The 17,818-nt window shown below is 45.0% G+C and overlaps 2 protein-coding genes and 1 long non-coding RNA gene across 3 annotated transcripts; 2 read left to right on the forward strand and 1 right to left on the reverse strand.

Moving 5' to 3' along the window:
* Positions 1-3,302: 3,302 nt before the first annotated feature.
* Positions 3,303-6,195, reverse strand: LOC123424476 (G-type lectin S-receptor-like serine/threonine-protein kinase LECRK2). The gene has a single exon (XM_045108095.1). It carries the CDS (start codon positions 5,923-5,925, stop codon positions 3,469-3,471), a length of 2,457 nt encoding a protein of 818 aa, XP_044964030.1. The 5' UTR covers positions 5,926-6,195; the 3' UTR covers positions 3,303-3,468.
* Positions 6,196-6,507: 312 nt separating this feature from the next.
* On the forward strand, positions 6,508-7,731 carry LOC123424477. The gene is made up of 2 exons (XR_006621691.1): positions 6,508-6,754; positions 6,894-7,731. It is a non-coding gene; the product is annotated as an uncharacterized LOC123424477 (long non-coding RNA).
* Positions 7,732-12,974: 5,243 nt separating this feature from the next.
* On the forward strand, positions 12,975-17,818 carry LOC123424478 (peptidyl-prolyl cis-trans isomerase FKBP19, chloroplastic-like). The gene is made up of 9 exons (XM_045108096.1): positions 12,975-13,211; positions 14,131-14,241; positions 16,249-16,334; positions 16,420-16,470; positions 16,590-16,670; positions 16,798-16,842; positions 17,213-17,268; positions 17,352-17,427; positions 17,507-17,818. Exons 1-9 carry the CDS (start codon positions 13,022-13,024, stop codon positions 17,603-17,605), a joined length of 795 nt encoding a protein of 264 aa, XP_044964031.1. The 5' UTR covers positions 12,975-13,021; the 3' UTR covers positions 17,606-17,818.

Below are 17,818 nucleotides of genomic sequence, written 5' to 3' on the forward strand. Positions count from 1 at the left end.
CTTGCCGACTGTTGGTATTTACATACCCGAGTGAGTCATACGGCCGAGTGATTGACTGTCATCCGAGTGGATGAAATGTATTTGTCCGAGTGGATCCGTACCGAGTGGATTAGATGTTGTCGCGATCCAGTCGGAATTTCCCTTGTAGTCCTTAAACTAATAATGAGGTGCCCTTGGATAGGACGTATAGGTCAGGCCTATGATTCTACCCTAGGGCTATATCCCCGTCAGCCTCCCTCCTCGCGGTCGCGGCGACGGGCGGAGATCTCCTCCAGGGCACGACGCTGCCTCCCCATTTCTCCCCGGATGTAGTCGTCCCTCGCCCATTTCAGGGCGGCCTCATCGTCGTCGATGGCCATGGCGAGGTGCTCCTGCTCGACGGGCAGGAGCCCCGGCTCCGTCTTCGGCCGCATGAGAAGGGAGGAAGAAGCGCCGGGCTCGTTAATGACGATCCCGGTGCTGCGCGTGCGCCGCCCCATCGACGTCTCCTATGGCTCCGGCTTGACGGGGAGCAGCGTCGGCGATCTGGAGGAGCGGGAGCGGGAGCCAGGCAAGGAGGACGTCGGCGACTCCATCCTCCTCGGCGTCCAGGAGCTACCATGGCGCAGGAGAAGGTCATCGGGGGAGGGTACTCATACATGTGCGTATTGCCGTCCTCGATGTGTTCGAGGACGGCCTCCAGCGTGCGGTCGGGGACGCCCCACCATCGGCGCCGCCCTCGGAGTTGTGCCGGCCCTGGGGCTCGACCCCGTTGGTGGCGGCGAGCTGGTCGGCGTGACGACGGTCGAAGAACGTCGTCTAAAGCGCGTTGCTGTCGGGGGCGTACCGTGGAAGATTGCGCGAGTTCTCTGGCAGGCCAGACCTAATGCGCGCAATCTCCGCCCGCCGCTCAGCTCCGGCGGATGGTGGCGGCACCGGGACGCCGCCGTCGCTGAGCCTTCAAGACCCCAGCACCCGCATGTTCTACGGCCCCGGATACTCCGTCTCGTAGAGGAGGCGTGCCTCATCCTCGCGGAGGTGACGGCGGATGAAGCCATTGGTGACAGCTCCATCGTCGGGGTATCATTCAACCATTGGGGAGGAGAAGGAGAGAAGGTGAAGAAGGCCGATGGTGAAGAAGAAGAGGAGAGAGCGTCGGCGGGGAGAAGTGTGTGGCCACCAGCGGGGGTGGGTCGCCTTATATAGCCACGGCAGGCGAGCACGCGGAGCATCGGTGTACGAACACATGGCAGGAACCGACAGGACGCGCGTCACCGCGCCTTCACTGCACCGCCCGTGAATCAATGGAAGGTTGACCGGCGGCGCAACCTTCGCATTGATTCCACGGGACACGAGGCGATGAAGACTACGAGTGCGCGGCCAGTCGCCGACTCGGCGGGTCCAACGGTTTTTCGCACCAAATCGTTTTCTGCCAGCGCTCCCGGACCACCCCATCGCCCTGGGTTCGGTCTGGGATCATCAGAGCCAATTTAAACCCGAACGGGCGAAAAAGGGGCTCTGGCGTGACTGGGCCGCTCCGCTTCCGGCGAAAACCTCCAGCAGAACATTATCTCCCGCGTATAATAAAATCTCCAATCACCGCTTGTTTCTGGGCCGCTCCGCTTCCGGTGGATGCGACGGCGCCTCGCCGACTTGCCGGGCTGCCCTGCCCTGCCCTGCCATGGTACGTGTGGTACGTCTCTTCTCCCCATCTGTATGCCCCCAATCCTACCGCTCTCCTTCTGAGTTCCAAGATCTGTTTTTTCTGGATGCACCACGCGTGTGGGAGAATCAGAGGTGAAGCAGCTGCCGCCCGTGAGGAACTGGCGACGGGGAGTGGAGAGCCCTTCGATTTTGGCGTTGGGGAAAATTTTAGTTTTTTACACCCGTTAATTTTGGTGAAATGCAGAGAGTGAGTGCAAGTAGTATATATGCTGCTGGTTGCTGGCAATCTGTCGAAAAGAAGACGTTTGTTTGTTTTACTATGGGTAATGTACCAATGTACCCAATTACTCTCTGCATTACCCTTCAGAAAAAATACTCCCACTGGTTGACAGTGCAGAGTATTCCCCACTAATACTGTCCACTAATACAGAGTATTCTCACTAATTCCCCAATAATGCTGTCCACTAATACCAGCACATTTCGGAGTTTGTTTGTTTTGAGCGTATTGACAGTGCAGAGTACTGCCCACTAATACATCAGTAGCTAATTACTGTCTGCATTACTATAGGTATTCCCCACTAATTCGGAGAGTATTACCCTCTGAATTTTGACAGTGCAGACTGCAGAGTAATAATTTTCATATCTTTCTTTTTTGTAGAATACAATGTAGTTCTGAAAGTTGTCGAAATATGCTGGTAATAACATCTTTTCTTGATTCACCACCTGCATGTTAGCAAGGTCTTATGTGATGTTCGGCACCAGAACATACCTATTCACACCTGACTCTATTAAATCGTTGGGAACGTTTGACTAAAATGGATTCATCAAATATATAATTACGGATCTGAATACAGATATCGATCGATGCATTTCCTTAAGATACAGAACTTCTATGCCCAATGTCCTATGGTTAATAATGTACCTTTTTTTTTAATTCGGAACAATGTTTTCATACTGGATCAAACGGCTGAGATTTGCTTCATACTTTAGAACTGTGTAAGTTGGATGATCAGGGGCCGTCCAGCAGAACCAGTCGCCCGGAAGAAGAAAAAAATGCAAAAATATATATTAAAAGAAAACATTATCACCCGCGAATAAGATATCCAATCGCCGCTTGTTTTTCGACCGCTCCGCTTCCCTGCCCTGCCGGGCTGCCCTGCCCTGCCCTGCTTGTGTACGTCTCTTCTCCCCATCTCTATGCCCCGAATCGTACCTCTGCCCTTCTCAGTTCCAAGAACTTGAACTGGCGACGGGTATTTTTACGTCCCTAATTTTGGTGAAATTCAGTGGGTGAGTCGAAGTACTTATGCTGCTGTTTGCTGGCAATCAGTCTAAAAGAAGGCGTTCGTTTGTTTTACCTAGGTAGTGCACAAATGCAGCTAATTAATTTCTGAATTATCCTTAAAAAAAATTGTCACTCTCTGAATTCTCTGAATTACCGTAGGCAATGCACAAAATGGATTCAGTCATACGAATACAGATACAGATGCATTTTCTGAAGAAGAAGAAGAAGAAAAGATACAGAAGTATTATGGTGCTATCTGCTTCTGCTGGACGTAAGTGCCGGAAATACAAGGTAGCCATTATTCTTCAAACTATTATAGAATTTTGAAGAAGAAGATAAGATACAGATGCATCAATGATGCTATTTGTTCAGCTAAACATGAATGCCTGAAATGCTATATTTACCATTAATTCTGAAGCACCAATAGAATACAGTATTGCATAATCTTGCTTCATGCTACAACTTATTTGTTAACAAGCAGGCACAAGTGAACTGATGAAAGCAATACAGTATTGCATAATCATGCTTCATGCTACAACTTATGAAAGTGAACTGATGAAGGAAGAGGGGTCCGGAGGTGTGGGGATCTGCACTGCTCCATCAAGCATCTGTGTCACTTTAAGCATGGTTGGCCGCATGGTCGGCTCCTCCTGGAGGCACCAAAGGGCTACAGCCACGAATCGCTCTGCCTTTTTGATGTTGAAGTTTGCCTCATCGTCGCCTTCCACCAGCAAGTCGATCCTCCCGCACCTGTAACAGTCGTTTGCCCAGTAAGTCAGTATCGCCTGCTCTTCATCGGCGATCTCTAGCTCCACATTCCTTCTGCAGCATACAAGCTCCAGCAGGATCACCCCAAAGCTGTAGACATCGACTTTGGAAGTGATCCCTATGTTCTTGAACCACTCTGGAGCAACGTAACCTCGAGTACCCCGGATGCCGGTGTTTGTCTGTGTCTGATTGGCTCGAAGAAGCTTCGCCAGGCCAAAGTCTGCAATCTTTGCCATAAAGTTGGCATCAAGAAGGATGTTCTGTGGTTTTATGTCGCAGTGGATAATCTGTGTGCTGCACTCCTCGTGCAAGTAGAGCAGCCCTCGTGCCACTCCAAGCGCGACTTGCACACGGTGGTTCCAATCCGGCCGAGCATCACCGAATAAGAATTCGTTGAGCGAGCCATTGGTCATGAACTCATAAACTAGCAGTCGGTGAGTTCCCTCACTGCACAAACCAAGCAGCCTGACCAAGTTCTTGTGAAACGTCTGCCCGATGGTTTGCACCTCCACCATGAACTCCTTCTCAGTCTCTTGCTGGAGCTTTTCAAGTTTCTTGACAGCGATGCTTGTCGCATGCTCATCTTGAAGCCGTCCTTTGTACACTGTACCAGAGGCACCGCTGCCAAGCACCTCATGGAAACCACTGGTTGCCTTCTCCAGTTCATTGTAAGTGAAAATCTTTGGGGGCAAGATAGAACTACCTGACGGTTGCGGTGACTGGAGTTTCTTCTTGGAGGTTATGGAGATACCGCAGTAAGTGCCGAAGAGCAGAATACTGATCAGGAGAATGTTTACCAATACAGAACCCCCAAAAAACAAGGAACTCCCAAGAATCCAATACTTCTTGTCCTTCTTCCATTTGCTAGAGCCAGTGTTCTGGGACTGTGAATTGTTGCTCCTAGGCACCTTGATAAGAACTATCCTGTCTACACTTTCCGCCATTTTCCCATTTGATAAAGGGAGCTTTTTCTTCCAGCAGGTATTTGTGCGTGCATGAAAGACGGCTGTGGCACAGAAGCAATCAATTATACACAGCCTCCGGCAATCAGTCATATCGATAGGGCTGTACTCCTCATAGTCGGATAGAGGCCAGTCAACATTATCAAACTGAGTCATCTCAAACTGGGCTGACGCTGCTTCCTCATTCAGGTCACAGCTTTGTGGTTCAAAGTCTGGCCTGCACCCTTTGTATTTTCTCTCCTCGTCAAAGAACTTGTAACGATCTGGGCATTGGCATATTGTTGTCTGATTCTGGGTGCCATCGAAGCTGCAATAACTGTTAAAGCCGCATGCCCCACTGCCGGCATTCGTTGCCATTATCACCTGGCAGATGTTCTGGGGAATTGAGCTCACCGCCGTCCATTTCAAGGCCCATGATCTTGCGGCCTGTCTGCTCTTTGGGTACAGATATTGCCGAAATACACCGTCTGGATCAAGCGTGGCACGATTGAAGAAATCACCCATTGAGGTCACACTTGCCGAAGTGATATTGACCTGTGTCCCATTTGTCGTTGTGAAGTATATCCTTCCAGTTTCATTGAACACCAACTGTGAGCCGTTCCCATCTGTACCAGATGTCCAGTATGCATCGTACCGTTTTGTGGTAGGCTCGGCAATTGGATAGAATGCAAGATTACCATCAGTTTGCACAGCTAGGAGAAACCGGCCATTGGAGTAGTCTGTGGCGATGAGACGGCTTCTGAGTACCTTGTCCTGCTGACCCACAGAAAGCACTTGTGTGGGCAGGATGGTATCAGCCGGGAAATCAAAGGTCTCCCACTTTGTCGTGCCATCTGCACCGACAAGCATGAAATTGCCTGTGTCGAGCATTCTGGCATACGCCACACCAGGAACCCGGGGACTCCAGACCACATCACCAGATGGGTTGCGAAGCGAGAGCAACCCATCAGTGGTGAGATGTAGCACGGAGCTGGATGGCACTTGCACCGGTGACTCTTGACCGTTGGAGCTGCTCTTGGCGTACCAAACTACTGTCTTCTCAGTGATCTTGTTGAACCAGACGGCAAGGAGGTACGAGGAGTTACCTTCTATTTGTTGAAAACCGAACGCGAAGTCGCCGGAGGGCGAGAGCCATGAGCTGGTTGGCCCCTTGGGCGTCAAGGAGGAGCCTCGAGTGATGTTCACTTGTGCTTGGGCAGCAGATGAAACCCCCAGCAGGAGCAGTAGGAAGAACTGGAGGAGGCGCCATGAGAGGTGAGGTGCCATTGCTTTTTTGCTTTGGTTGGTGCCACTACTGATGGGAGCAAAGATTATGCCCCTTGGTGAATGGCACTTAACAGTGGCCAGTCATCACGCGTCTTCTTCGTGGAACAGCGTGACACATGGAAAATCATGTCCATGAATTGGATTTTGTGTGGAACAGTCTATGAGGCTGGGACTGAATTGGTCAATTCCCTCTCCCTGTTAGTGACATCTTGTTGTCATGCACTGAAAGGTCTCCCTGCTGACTGTTAAACTTGAAGCATGACAAAGCAGAAAAAGGTATTATTTCTGAATGCTTTTCCCTCTATTACAATTGTTCCGAGCTTTCTAGAATGATTGTTTCGTCTTTACCAAATTGCCGTTAAGATATATTTTAAATGAAAAGTGCCAGCCTGGTTCCAAAAAACATTTATGCAGAGGAACTGAGAAAACACTGCAATTTATTTGTTAGTAAGAACTCTAAATCCTGATAAAAGTTTCACCAATTATGGCTATCATCTCCTACTTGCCTATTATGATTTTTCTCACTTAGGCATCTCATGGCATTCAAGAGTTTCAGTTGACTTGACTTGACTTGGCATGCCACAGCTGGTCACCGGCCAAACTCTGTAATGAGGACGGGAACAGTAGGCTAATAATCTACCAGCAACAGGGAGGATGCATCTCACTGTGAAATGCTTCATCTTTTGGCATCGAGTCCTTTTCTAAGCTATAATTGGTGTTTCCGTGAAGGCGGGGGCACAAGGATTGGACCCATTGGTCCACCGGAATCATGGAAATTATTGTTGGAGTAACTCTCAACGCGGTACGCGGCTACGGTTAGCGGAACATGGTAGACCACTCAACTCCCCTTCCCACAACGCCTGAATTTCTGAATAAATGTTTTAATTTTCAGTAATAATTTGTGGTTAGTAGGATTTCAGTTTTTTAGGGAAATTTGGTTTCATATCTTGGATTAATTTTTCTACTAGGGAAACTTGAATCGGAAAGCTTATCTGCGGAACGTTTGCTGGGAGCGTTTTCCCAGCGAACGCCCCCACAGCCTTTGGAAAAAAGTTTTTGAGGGGAAAAAAGTTGCCTTATAAGGAAAGAACAGCCATGTGCTCTGATAAAATTGCCAGACGATGTACCTGCAAACTGCCAGCTGGGGCGTTCGGAAATGCCATGTCTGGCAGCGAACGTTCGCCCCCTATTGAGGTCCTGAATCGGTCAGTTGCTGTTACAAGCTTCTGGAGAGTTGCTACTGTTGTGAGATTTATAGAATAATTGTTTTGCATTTCCCGAATCACCATTACGGTGCATTTCTCTTTATTAAATGAGAAGTGCCAATCTGGTTCCAGAAATGTTTGTTCGGAGGAGTCCATGAAGAAAACACTGAAATTTATTAGCCCCTTGACACACAAGAACTCTGGATCCTGGAGAAAAGTTTACAGACTTCTGGCTCTCATTTCGTACTCCCGAAAATTCGATGTTTTATGGGTTACGCTTCTCACTGCATCCAAGAGTTTCCATTGACTTGAGCCGGTCACCTTTTCTATACACCACTAGAAAGTTTGATTAGCGACAATGGACTGCTCAGCTGTGTGGTCAGTGGGATCAACTCTGACTGTGACGTGTTTACACTGCATTGGTGCTTCCGTGAAGGTAGGGGTACAAGGACTAGACCACATTGGTCCGCCGGAAGCAATCGGGTAGTAACTGTCACCCAATAAAGAAGTGTGAAAATCGTGGAAAGAACTAGGAGAGATTTGTGGTTATTTTGAAATCATCTTTATTAGTTTCATTCAGATTTCAATTTTTTTTAGAACATTCAGATTTCATTTGAGCTTGTGCACAGCCTCTGGTCGTAGGCCCTTGCTAATATCGCTCTCATGTGACACGCTACATGTGTGATATTTGTCATAACCTGAAAGTTTTGTATTTTTTTCTTATAGATATTTTTCTTTCTAAAATGTTTTATGTCTTAAATCATGCACTCAAATGATGAGTCCCTTTTAACGTTGGGTTTCTTGCGTCAAGATCTTTGAAATTAATCCAATGTTAAGACAGCGCGTTCAAATCATGAGTTGTTTTCAGCGTTGTGTTTCTTGCGTCGAGATCTTTGAAAATAATCCCATGTTAACTGATTTGGATGAGTTCTTTAAAAAAATGGAAACTAAAACAAAACTAAAAATTTTGGAAACCAAAAAAAAAAAACTTACCAAAGAGACTAAAAATGGATGCGAAAACACATTTTGTGTTTTTTTTTTTTTTGCTTTTTGGCCGTAAAGCAAAACTTTGTTTTTCACTTTTTGGAAAACAAATATGTACTTCATTGTGGAGCACAATTATGCTTTTCACTTTTCTGAGAAGCATAGTTGTGCTTCACACGAAAGCATAACTATACTTCACACGGTATGCTTCACAAGAGAAACAAATACTCAAAAAACATGTGGAAGAAAACAAAGCAAACATGCTCCTGCGGCCTGCGGGTGCGCCCAGCACACAATACGTATCTGTTAATTAGTTGCTTTCCACATAGCTGGGGTACGATTGATATATATATACGCATTCTTAATATACTTTATATACTCATTGGTCATACCTCTTTATCATTTTCAATATACTTCATTAAATATTTTAAGATACCTCAATATGAGTTTTGTTAAAAAAATATTAGTTGCGACGTACTTTATATAATATACCTTTTTCACGTATAAACAAAGCAGTATATACGTTAACCTTTAAAAATATGTAAACTCACATGAATTTTTTCATAAAACTCACTTTAAGGTATCTAGTAGTTATTAATGAAGTATATTAAAAATAATAATGAGGTATAAAATACTCACCTACGTGGTACATGAGAAACTCTATTCATCACCCAGGGTGCAGAATAGTTTATTCTTCATCCGAAATAATCTTACGATTAATTTACAAATAAATTAAATTTTAAATATAAATATTTACATTTATATTGAATCACTACGTAAATTTGACAAAAGAAAAACAAAAATATAGGTCATAATACGAGAAAAAATTGATTTTTTTATATTTTTCGCACTATTTTTGTATCTTCGTAATTTTATGTGATATAAAATATTTTTATATTGGTTATGTTTTTTTACAGTCTCGTTTTACGTATAAAATAAGACATAATTTACGGAACACAAAATTACGGTGCAATGATATTAAAACAGAGGGGGGTGAAGAATAACTATTTCTCACCTAGGGTGATGAATAACGCGACCCTATATAACTATTCGTCATTCTTCACCCCCTTTAGTTTCGCATCAATGCATCGTAATTTTATGTTTCATATTTTTTTTTCTTATTTCATATGTAAAGAGAGACCGTAAATGCTAAGCGCTAACTTGGGGGACCTCCTATTCGCGTCTTATTGCGGCAATTTGTAGAGCTTTCATACAGGGCGCCGCACACTCTGGGCCAGTCCATTTGCGGTGGCTTCGTGAAACAAAATTTTAAGAACTGCTTGCAACAGGAATCAAACCCACAATCTGTCTCTCACGCACATGCCCCACTAGCCACCACAACTAGCATGCCCAGGTGAAACATTTACAATGCGGAACTTAAAAGAAACTAAAAGCAGAGAAAAAACAGTTTGTGAAATTTCCAAAAAGTATTTTGTAAAACATTTTATAAAGTACAAATATTTGATTGAATTCATTAAAAAAATAGAAAAACAGCAACATTTCTTGAAAAAGGTGAACAATTTTTAAAAACGTGAAACAAATTTGAAAAATTCGACAAGTTTTAAAAATGCGAACAAAATCAAGAACATTTTTTAAATTTCCAAACATATTTTAAAATGTGAACAATTTTTGAAAATCCAAACAAATTTGGAAGTGCGAACAATTTTTCTAAAGTATGAACATTTTTTGAATCTGGAGTGAAATAAAAAACAATAATGAAAATTGCTGAACAAATTCGGAAACGCGAACAATCTTTTTCCTTTACTTCTCGACAGTGTATGTGTCGCACGTTCAAATGTGATTCATGAACATTTTTTTTGAATCCATTGGCTATTGTGAAACTTACTTTTCATTTTCTATTTTCTTCATTTCGTGAAGTTTTTTCAAATGTATAACCTTCTTTCAATTTCATGAACTTTGCAAATTCATGAACTTTTTTCAAATTCAATGATTTTAGTGCATGGGCCTTTTCATATTCGTTAACTGTTTTTATTTGTGAACATTTTTCAAATTCATGAAATTTTTCAAATGCATGAAATGTTTCAAATACACAATATTATTTTAAAATAAGGGGTTCTTTGAATTCCACAAATATGTTTTGAATGCATGAACTGTTTTAATATCCATGATCTTTTTCAAATCCCACAAACGTTTCTTTGAATTCATGAACAATTTTCTTGTTCATGAACGTTTTTGAATTCATGAACATTTTCTGCTTTTTTCTATACTGTTTTTTGAAAAATTCAATGTTTTCTAAATTCTTTGCAATTTTCAAAAAAGTGAATCGTTAAAGTGCCGAACCAATGGAAGGGGTCGAGCATGCAAGCCGGTGTGTTTTGACCATCGCAACGACACACTTTTAATGGGTCGGCTCAACCGACTACATCGTGAGCAATGGCTAGAGGTCTAGCTTTTAAGGTGTGGAATAGGAGCTCTCTCGATGCTTAAGGCGCTGAATAGGAAGTCTCAATGGGGAGACCTCATACTCGGCTCTTCAGGCGCCAACAAGGGGAATCGACGGCGCTCGGAAGACTAGTTCGTGGCCCGCTACCCAATTCCCTCTCCCCCCTCTCTCTCATTCACCATCTTTGTTTTTCTCGTTCGCTATACTTATTGTACTAAATAATTCATGCAATTATAAAATAACGAATTCAAAGACCAAGGCAGTTTAATTTTTTATTTGGAAAATGCATTGACCATTAATCATCAAAATAAAAATATCATACATATGGGAAAATTCAATATTTCCAGAAAATCTCTAGCAATTGAAAAAAAAAATCCAAATTTGAAAAAGTTAACAAAACTTGATAATAGTTCATAATTTTGGAAAAAATTTAAGATATTTGAAAAAGAACCATGAATTAAGAAAAGTTGAAAGATATAAAAAAAATTCGTGCAAAATATTCATGAGAAAAGAAGTTCACCAATTTTAAAAATGTTCATAAAATTCGAAACCAAAATTTACAAAACTGAAAAGATGTTTACAAATTGTTAAAAAGTACAGGTATTCGAAAAAGTTCAGGAATTTGAAAATCTGTTGAGATTAAAAAAAGATCATACATTTAGAAGAAAGAAAAAGGGAAAAGGGAAATAAAACAAAAAAAACTGTTGTTTTGAACATAGTATAGATGTAAGAGCAACTCTAGCAGACCCCGCATCCCGCCCCGACCCGGAAAATAACCGTCAAAATGCGGGTCGGGGCGGAAAAACCTGCCCGATCAGACCCCGCATCCGCCCCGGCCCGCAAATATTTTTGCGGGGGCGGCAAAATCTCGGCCCCAACCCGCGTATTCACGGGTTCCTCCCTCGCCGCTGCGGTGCCCTGCATATAAGCGGGAAGCGGTTGGTGGGGGAACATTTCAGCCCGCGCTTTCCTCCACCAACCACCTCCCCTCTCCCCCTTCGCCCAAGATTCCGACGAAAGCAGCCGGCAGGAGCTCGCCGAAAGGCCGCCACACGCACAAGGCCTCCCCTCCTCCCTCCCTCCCCCCTTGCCGGGGGGTCGCCGGATTTGCGGATCTGCGGACCTTCATCGCAGGGCCGCCGGATTTGGCTTTTGCCGGCCGCCGGTGGCTGCGCCAAGCGATGGAGTGGTCGGGGAGCATCTCCCGCAGCCCCGGCAAGGGCGCATCGTCAGCGCATGCAGGGACGAGTTCGTCGTCCCGGCGTTGTCGACGATTTGCGGGCATGGATTCGTCCGACCGTCCATCGGGATCGACGCTCGCGCATCGGCTCTGTGGCTCACCGTAGCCGCTCATACAGTGCGACGACTGCATGCGAACAGTGTTGTGGCTTACTTTGGGCACGCCGAACCATCCCGGATGGGTGTTCTTCAAATGCGAAAACAACGGGGTACGTGCACTTGCATATCTCATTCTTTGGTTCAATTGCGGATCCTCATTCCGAACATGGTTATTCTTTTGTGTAGGAATATGGATGCTCATTTTGGTTTTGGGAAGGCGAATACATTGATTTATTGATAGAAAGAAAGTAATAGATGTCGATAAACTCTTTAGTAGAATAAAAAACAATGATGCGGCTGCATGTGCAACGTCTACTTCTTCCGAACCAAAGATGAAGAATGAAGAATGCAAGATGAAGAATCCGTAGATCAACAATGAGTGCATGGAGAAGATATTGCTTCAACTAGTTGGAGCAGTTATGAAAGTTGGAAATCTTCTAAAATGCATACTTGTGGTTCTTGTTTTCTTTGGTCTTGTTATTCTAGCAAAGATGTGGTGATGTCTTATGTATCCAAATGTTGTTGGAAAAGCAAAGATGTGCATTATTCTAGCAAAAATGTGGTGCAAATTTAGGTTTGCCGGGCCAGGAGGAGCTGCCCCAGATCAGACCCCGCAAAGCCGACCCGTAAAAAAAGCATATTCCGCGAATATGCTTTTCTACTGGTCCGTTATGCGGGGTCTGCATCCGCGGCCGTGCGCGCCGCCCCGCAAAGGCGTTTATCCGCAAACTGCAAACACGTTTTACGGGCCGGACGGATGCGGGGTCTGCTAGAGTTGCTCTAAGCGCTCATATACGCGCGCATACACTCACCTCTATGAGGTGCCTACGTATCATCCTGAGATTTACGAAGTCATCGTAGGTGCATAAATCTAAAAATAATGTAAGCACCAGGACTTAAACCATGATGGATCGGAGATACCACTGATTTCTTTAACCATCCAACCATAGGTAAGTTTGCAATAAAAAAATGTTTTAGAGGTAGATCAACATGAATAAGGTTACCCCGAAAAAGAAAAAAAAGAAACATGACTAATGTCCACGGCTCTTTTGCGGCCGTCGGATATGCCAGACGGGCGGACGTGCGCGGCGCAAAACCTCCGAGTTTCTTTCTGGCGGCAACCTCTTATCCCACCCCGAACCTGTGGCTCCCGGCGTCCGTCCCCATGTCATCATCCCCGGCGTGCCGTCCAGGGCTCCCGGCGCCTCGCCGGCAGGCACCGCTCCTCCCCCGCCCAGCAGCTCCCCTCTCCGCCTCGAAGCGGGCTGTTCATCGGACAAGGCCTGCCCACTCCCCCTTCGAGCTCTCCTTTCCTGGCCGCCGCCGTCGTGCTCGGGTCATCTCTTCTTGCCACGGTGAGCATGCCTAGCTTGCTTCGATCGATTGTTCCTCTTAGTATGCGCGGATGATTGCAGGTTGTTTGATGCCTGCGTCCCACCTGTTCATGTCGATCCTAGCTGAGTTGCTTTGCTAGAACTACTGTCTATTAAAGATTAGTGGTTGAGCTGAGACGCATTGCCCGTGGACGTGGAGTGAGCCACTGTCAAGGACTGTGCAGTTTCTGTAAGATGCGACTGTTGATGTAGCTAGTACAGTAGGATTTAGAAGCTGGATGCAGTTCTTAGTTCTTACTGTATTTTGGAATGAAGGCACCTGCTGATACATTTCTATGGATGGAAAATTCAGAATAAAGCAGTCCAGAGATATGGCCGTCCTTCAACGAACCTGCCCAGAATTTCAGGACGCAGATTTTTTTAGCTGTGTTGTGGGTCATAAAACGTGCTTGTTCTGCATCCACAAATGGTCCAACACACGTAGCAAACCCAATCAGAAGAAATCACTGAAACTCTGGTTAGACAATGTCCAGCCCGAAGAAGTTACTGTAACAGTATCATGATTCCTGGACTATATTGAGAGTTTGGTACCAAGGGAAATGACTGCAGGGCTTCAGGCTCCCAAACAGCATGCGTATTACTGCGGTGAAACGAAAAATGTTTTGAGATATGTGTATACAAAGCAATATCAGAGTGTGGTGCTAGGACGCCATCAAAGATGTTTGCTGGATTTATTATATTGTCATGTATCTGCAATTTGGTTCTTCCTAAGACTATACATTCATTTTCAGATGACCATGTTTTTTTTTGACAATGTATGCTGCAACATTGTTACCATTGGATATCACTTCATACACAATGACCATCTTTCGTATTAATAATACTGATAAATGTTACTGACCTTGGTTTTATTGGTTCTTTTATTACTACTTGCTTACAGGTGGTATGGTAGAAAGAAGGAGGCTTCTGTTGATTCCTGCTATTAGTCTCACCATTGGCTCCCTTCAGTATGGTGTGGAGAAGGGAGCAGCAAAAGCTGAATTTACTGACAGTGAGTTTTCAATCGATAACCCCCCATTTGAAAAATAGACAGCTTTTGCTCTACTATAAGTTTATAGCAGATATGCTTTGAAGCTTCAACCTATCAGGACTGTCTTTATAAACATGTACTCCCTCCGTTCCTAAATATAAGACCTTTTAGATATTGCACTATGAACTACATACGGATGTACATAGACATATTGTAGAATGTAGATTCACTCATTTTGCTCCGTATGTAGTCTCATAGTGTAATCTCTAAAAGGTCTTATATTTTGAAACGAAGGGAGTAGGTATCAGGTATTTGGATAGTCTACATTGTCGACAAGTTTTTGTTCCATATAGCACGCCTGCTTTGATTGCTTAACTGACATACAGGAGGACTGAAATCTGCTACGTTGACGTTGTAGAAGAGACACTAGTTGTTAGATCATACTCCATCCGTCCCGTGTAAAAGACGCTCTTATATTATGGGACGGAGGGAGTATTTGTTTTACCTTAAGGCCGTAATCCCTCATACCTTTTTAGCATATTTTTTAGACATTATTTAGTTCATTGGTCTCTTGGTACTTGAGAAAAATCTTTCTACTTAAGAAACTGCTGCTAAATGATGTGTGACACGTCCCCTCCCCTCGCGTCGCTCCCGCGAGCATACCAACCGAGCGGCTAACCGTAGCTGCCAGCGTGCATTCCCTTCTCTCCATTTGCTGCTGCCGGTCCGCACCGTAGGTGCTAGCGGCGGCGAGGCCCTTTTTCTTCTCGCTCGTGGGGGCTTGGCGCGGGAGAGCACTCCTGAGTGTCGGCGCGACGCATATCTGGGGCGCGGTGGCGCGTGGTGGCAGAACTGCAGAGCGGTAGGTCGAACATGGAGGGATGGCGCGGTGTGGCACAGGGGGGATGCATGACCGGGGTGACGACGTCGGGCTTCGGCTGGATCTGCCCCACGGGTGGCGCGGGCTGCGGTGGCTTTGTTTGAGGCGGGCTTGGCGGCCAGTGGGCGGCTGAGGCGACGGTGCCTAGCGGCAGGGCGTCCTGGCGTCACTGCGGTGGTGCGGGTCAGTGTGATGGCTCCTCTGGAGGCCTTCTCTCGGCGGCAGGGTGCGGTCGATCCGGCGGCCATCGCCGGCGGATGAGTGGATCTGTTTGGAGGTGGTGGTAGGGCGTCAGGGGTGACGTAGGGGAGGATCTTGGAAAGATGGGTAGCCCGGTTACTTGTGACCGGCGCAGGGGTGCGCTGGTCCGGACGAGCTCCGCTCCTACCACCCCTTTTTCCAGGCCTAGTGCCTCTTGGCTGTAGATCGGTGTTGGGGCGAGATGATCACCGGAGTATCCGTTGGTGCTTGGGATCTATCGGTCGGCTCAAAGCTCGTACCTTTGATGGTCTTTGGAGTGTCTGGATGCGGGGCCACGGCCTTGGTGGCGGGAGCTGCGGGCTCGTGGGCGTTCGAGACTCTACACTGGTGGATCGATCGGCGCTTCTTGTCGGGCCGTACCCTGGGCGGAGGCGCAGTGGCGTCCATGCGCCATCCCCTTCCCAAAGGCTCCATCGTAGTGGCACTGCGTCCTTCGTGTTACTCCTGGTAAAAACCTCGGTTATGTGGATTGGGCGGTGGCGGCTCTCCGGTGTCGTTTCTTTCGTGGAAGCACCGCTTTGGAGTCCCTGGTTCGTCGATTTTTGGCCTCTTCTCCTCATGTGACTCACGCACGGTGGCAAGCTCCTTAGAACCTTAGCTATGCTTTTCTGTGGACGTGTTGTTTACTTTGCAGTATTTGGAGTAGTGTTGTTGTTCACCGGCTCCCTTGTATCTGCCTTGGGTGTGCGTGTGGTGTCGGGTTGTGTGCATTCTGTATGTCGATCGTTGCTTTATATATAAAGCGGGGTGTAAGCTTTTTTCGGTACTGCTGCTAAATGAGGTTCGACTTAAAAGTTGAAGTTATCTAGTTTTCCATTCAAAACTCATATAGTTGTACATAAGTAAAATTTGCAATCATGCCTTACTCTTTGATATTGCAATTATAGTGCCAGCGCTTCGTGGGAAGGATTATGGAAAGACAAAAATGAGTTATCCAGATTACACTGAAACAGAATCAGGCCTCCAATACAAGGTGCTTACACTTCCATTCGATGATTCCTGCATAATTCTCACAAGTTCAGATTTGTTAGGTTCACAGTTCTCATGGGGAATTACAGGACTTGCGGGTTGGAGAAGGTCCATCCCCTAAGAAGGGAGAGACAGTAGTGGTGAGTAGCAAGCATCATATTTGCATTGGATTCTAGCTCATTTTGTATGCATATTCTTCAGCTTTATTTGGTGAGGTGTGCAACCACGATGTTGACTTCGGTTTCGGAATGCAAATCAGATTGATTGGGATGGATACACAATTGGATACTACGGTCGGATTTTTGAAGCTCGAAACAAGACCAAAGGTGGTTCTTTCGAGGTACAAATGCTGCCTGAAGATGAACAGAAAAAATATTCTCAGCTTCCTTGGCCTATATATTTGTTGAAGTATAAACTTAGTTATTCCTTCAGTTCGATCAATGCCCCTGTTTTGGATTTCCATGTAGGGTGGCGATAAAGAATTCTTCAAGTTTAAGGTTGGATCAGGACAGGTAATTTACTAATTAGGCACCAAGTACTACTCAAATACGCATCTGGTTCCCTGATAGTACCATTTTTGGATGTCGGCATGGTCTCTGAAATACAACTTTGACAAATAATTTCTGTAATAATGTTAATACCACAAAATTATATATTGAGAATTTTTGCATGTATCTAATCCGAAAAACTTAAAAATATATTCGTAGTCACATTTGTAATTGACTTTGTCTATGATAAAAACCAAAAACAACAACTTCTTGAAAACTTGGATGAGTAGTTCGCTTACACTTCATTACTTTTAAAGGTTTGTGCTTCATTGTGTATTCTGAAGCTACTATTTGTTACTTGCTGACAAGTAGCATTCGTAATAACATCAATTAGGTAATACCAGCCTTTGAGGAGGCTATGACAGGCATGCGTCCAGGTGGAGTTAGAAGGTCAGTCTCACATTTCCGTTACCTCAATTTCTAAATGTGTTAACACAACTTTTAACCGTATTATTGATGCCCACACCCTTCAGGATAATAGTGCCACCGGATATTGGATACCCAGATAATGACTTGAACAAGTTAGGCCCAAAACCAACAACATTTTCGGTAATATATTTCCCTGAATATATAATTTTTTCTATAAGTTTGATGATTAGATAACAAAGCCACCTTATTTTTCTTACAGGGACAAAGGGCTCTAGATTTTGTTCTAAGGAATCAAGGATTAATAGACAAAACTCTCCTGTTTGACATTGAGCTTATCAGGATAGTTCCTAGTCAATAGTATACAACGTTCCCCCCTTCCCCCAAAGTGAATCTTCCTTCCCATTTTCTCTTGTTCATCTTGTTCAACAGAATAAGATGTTAGGAGCTTGGCTATTGCAGGGCAATTTTGATGACTAAGAAGCATACAGTTTGAGCATGGAATCAAATCCTTGGATATGTAAATATATATACTATATACTTGAGTATTAATAAAAAACTTTGATATCGTCCA

This window comes from Hordeum vulgare, chromosome 2H, assembly GCF_904849725.1.
Source record: "Hordeum vulgare subsp. vulgare chromosome 2H, MorexV3_pseudomolecules_assembly, whole genome shotgun sequence".
NCBI lineage: Eukaryota > Viridiplantae > Streptophyta > Magnoliopsida > Poales > Poaceae > Hordeum > Hordeum vulgare.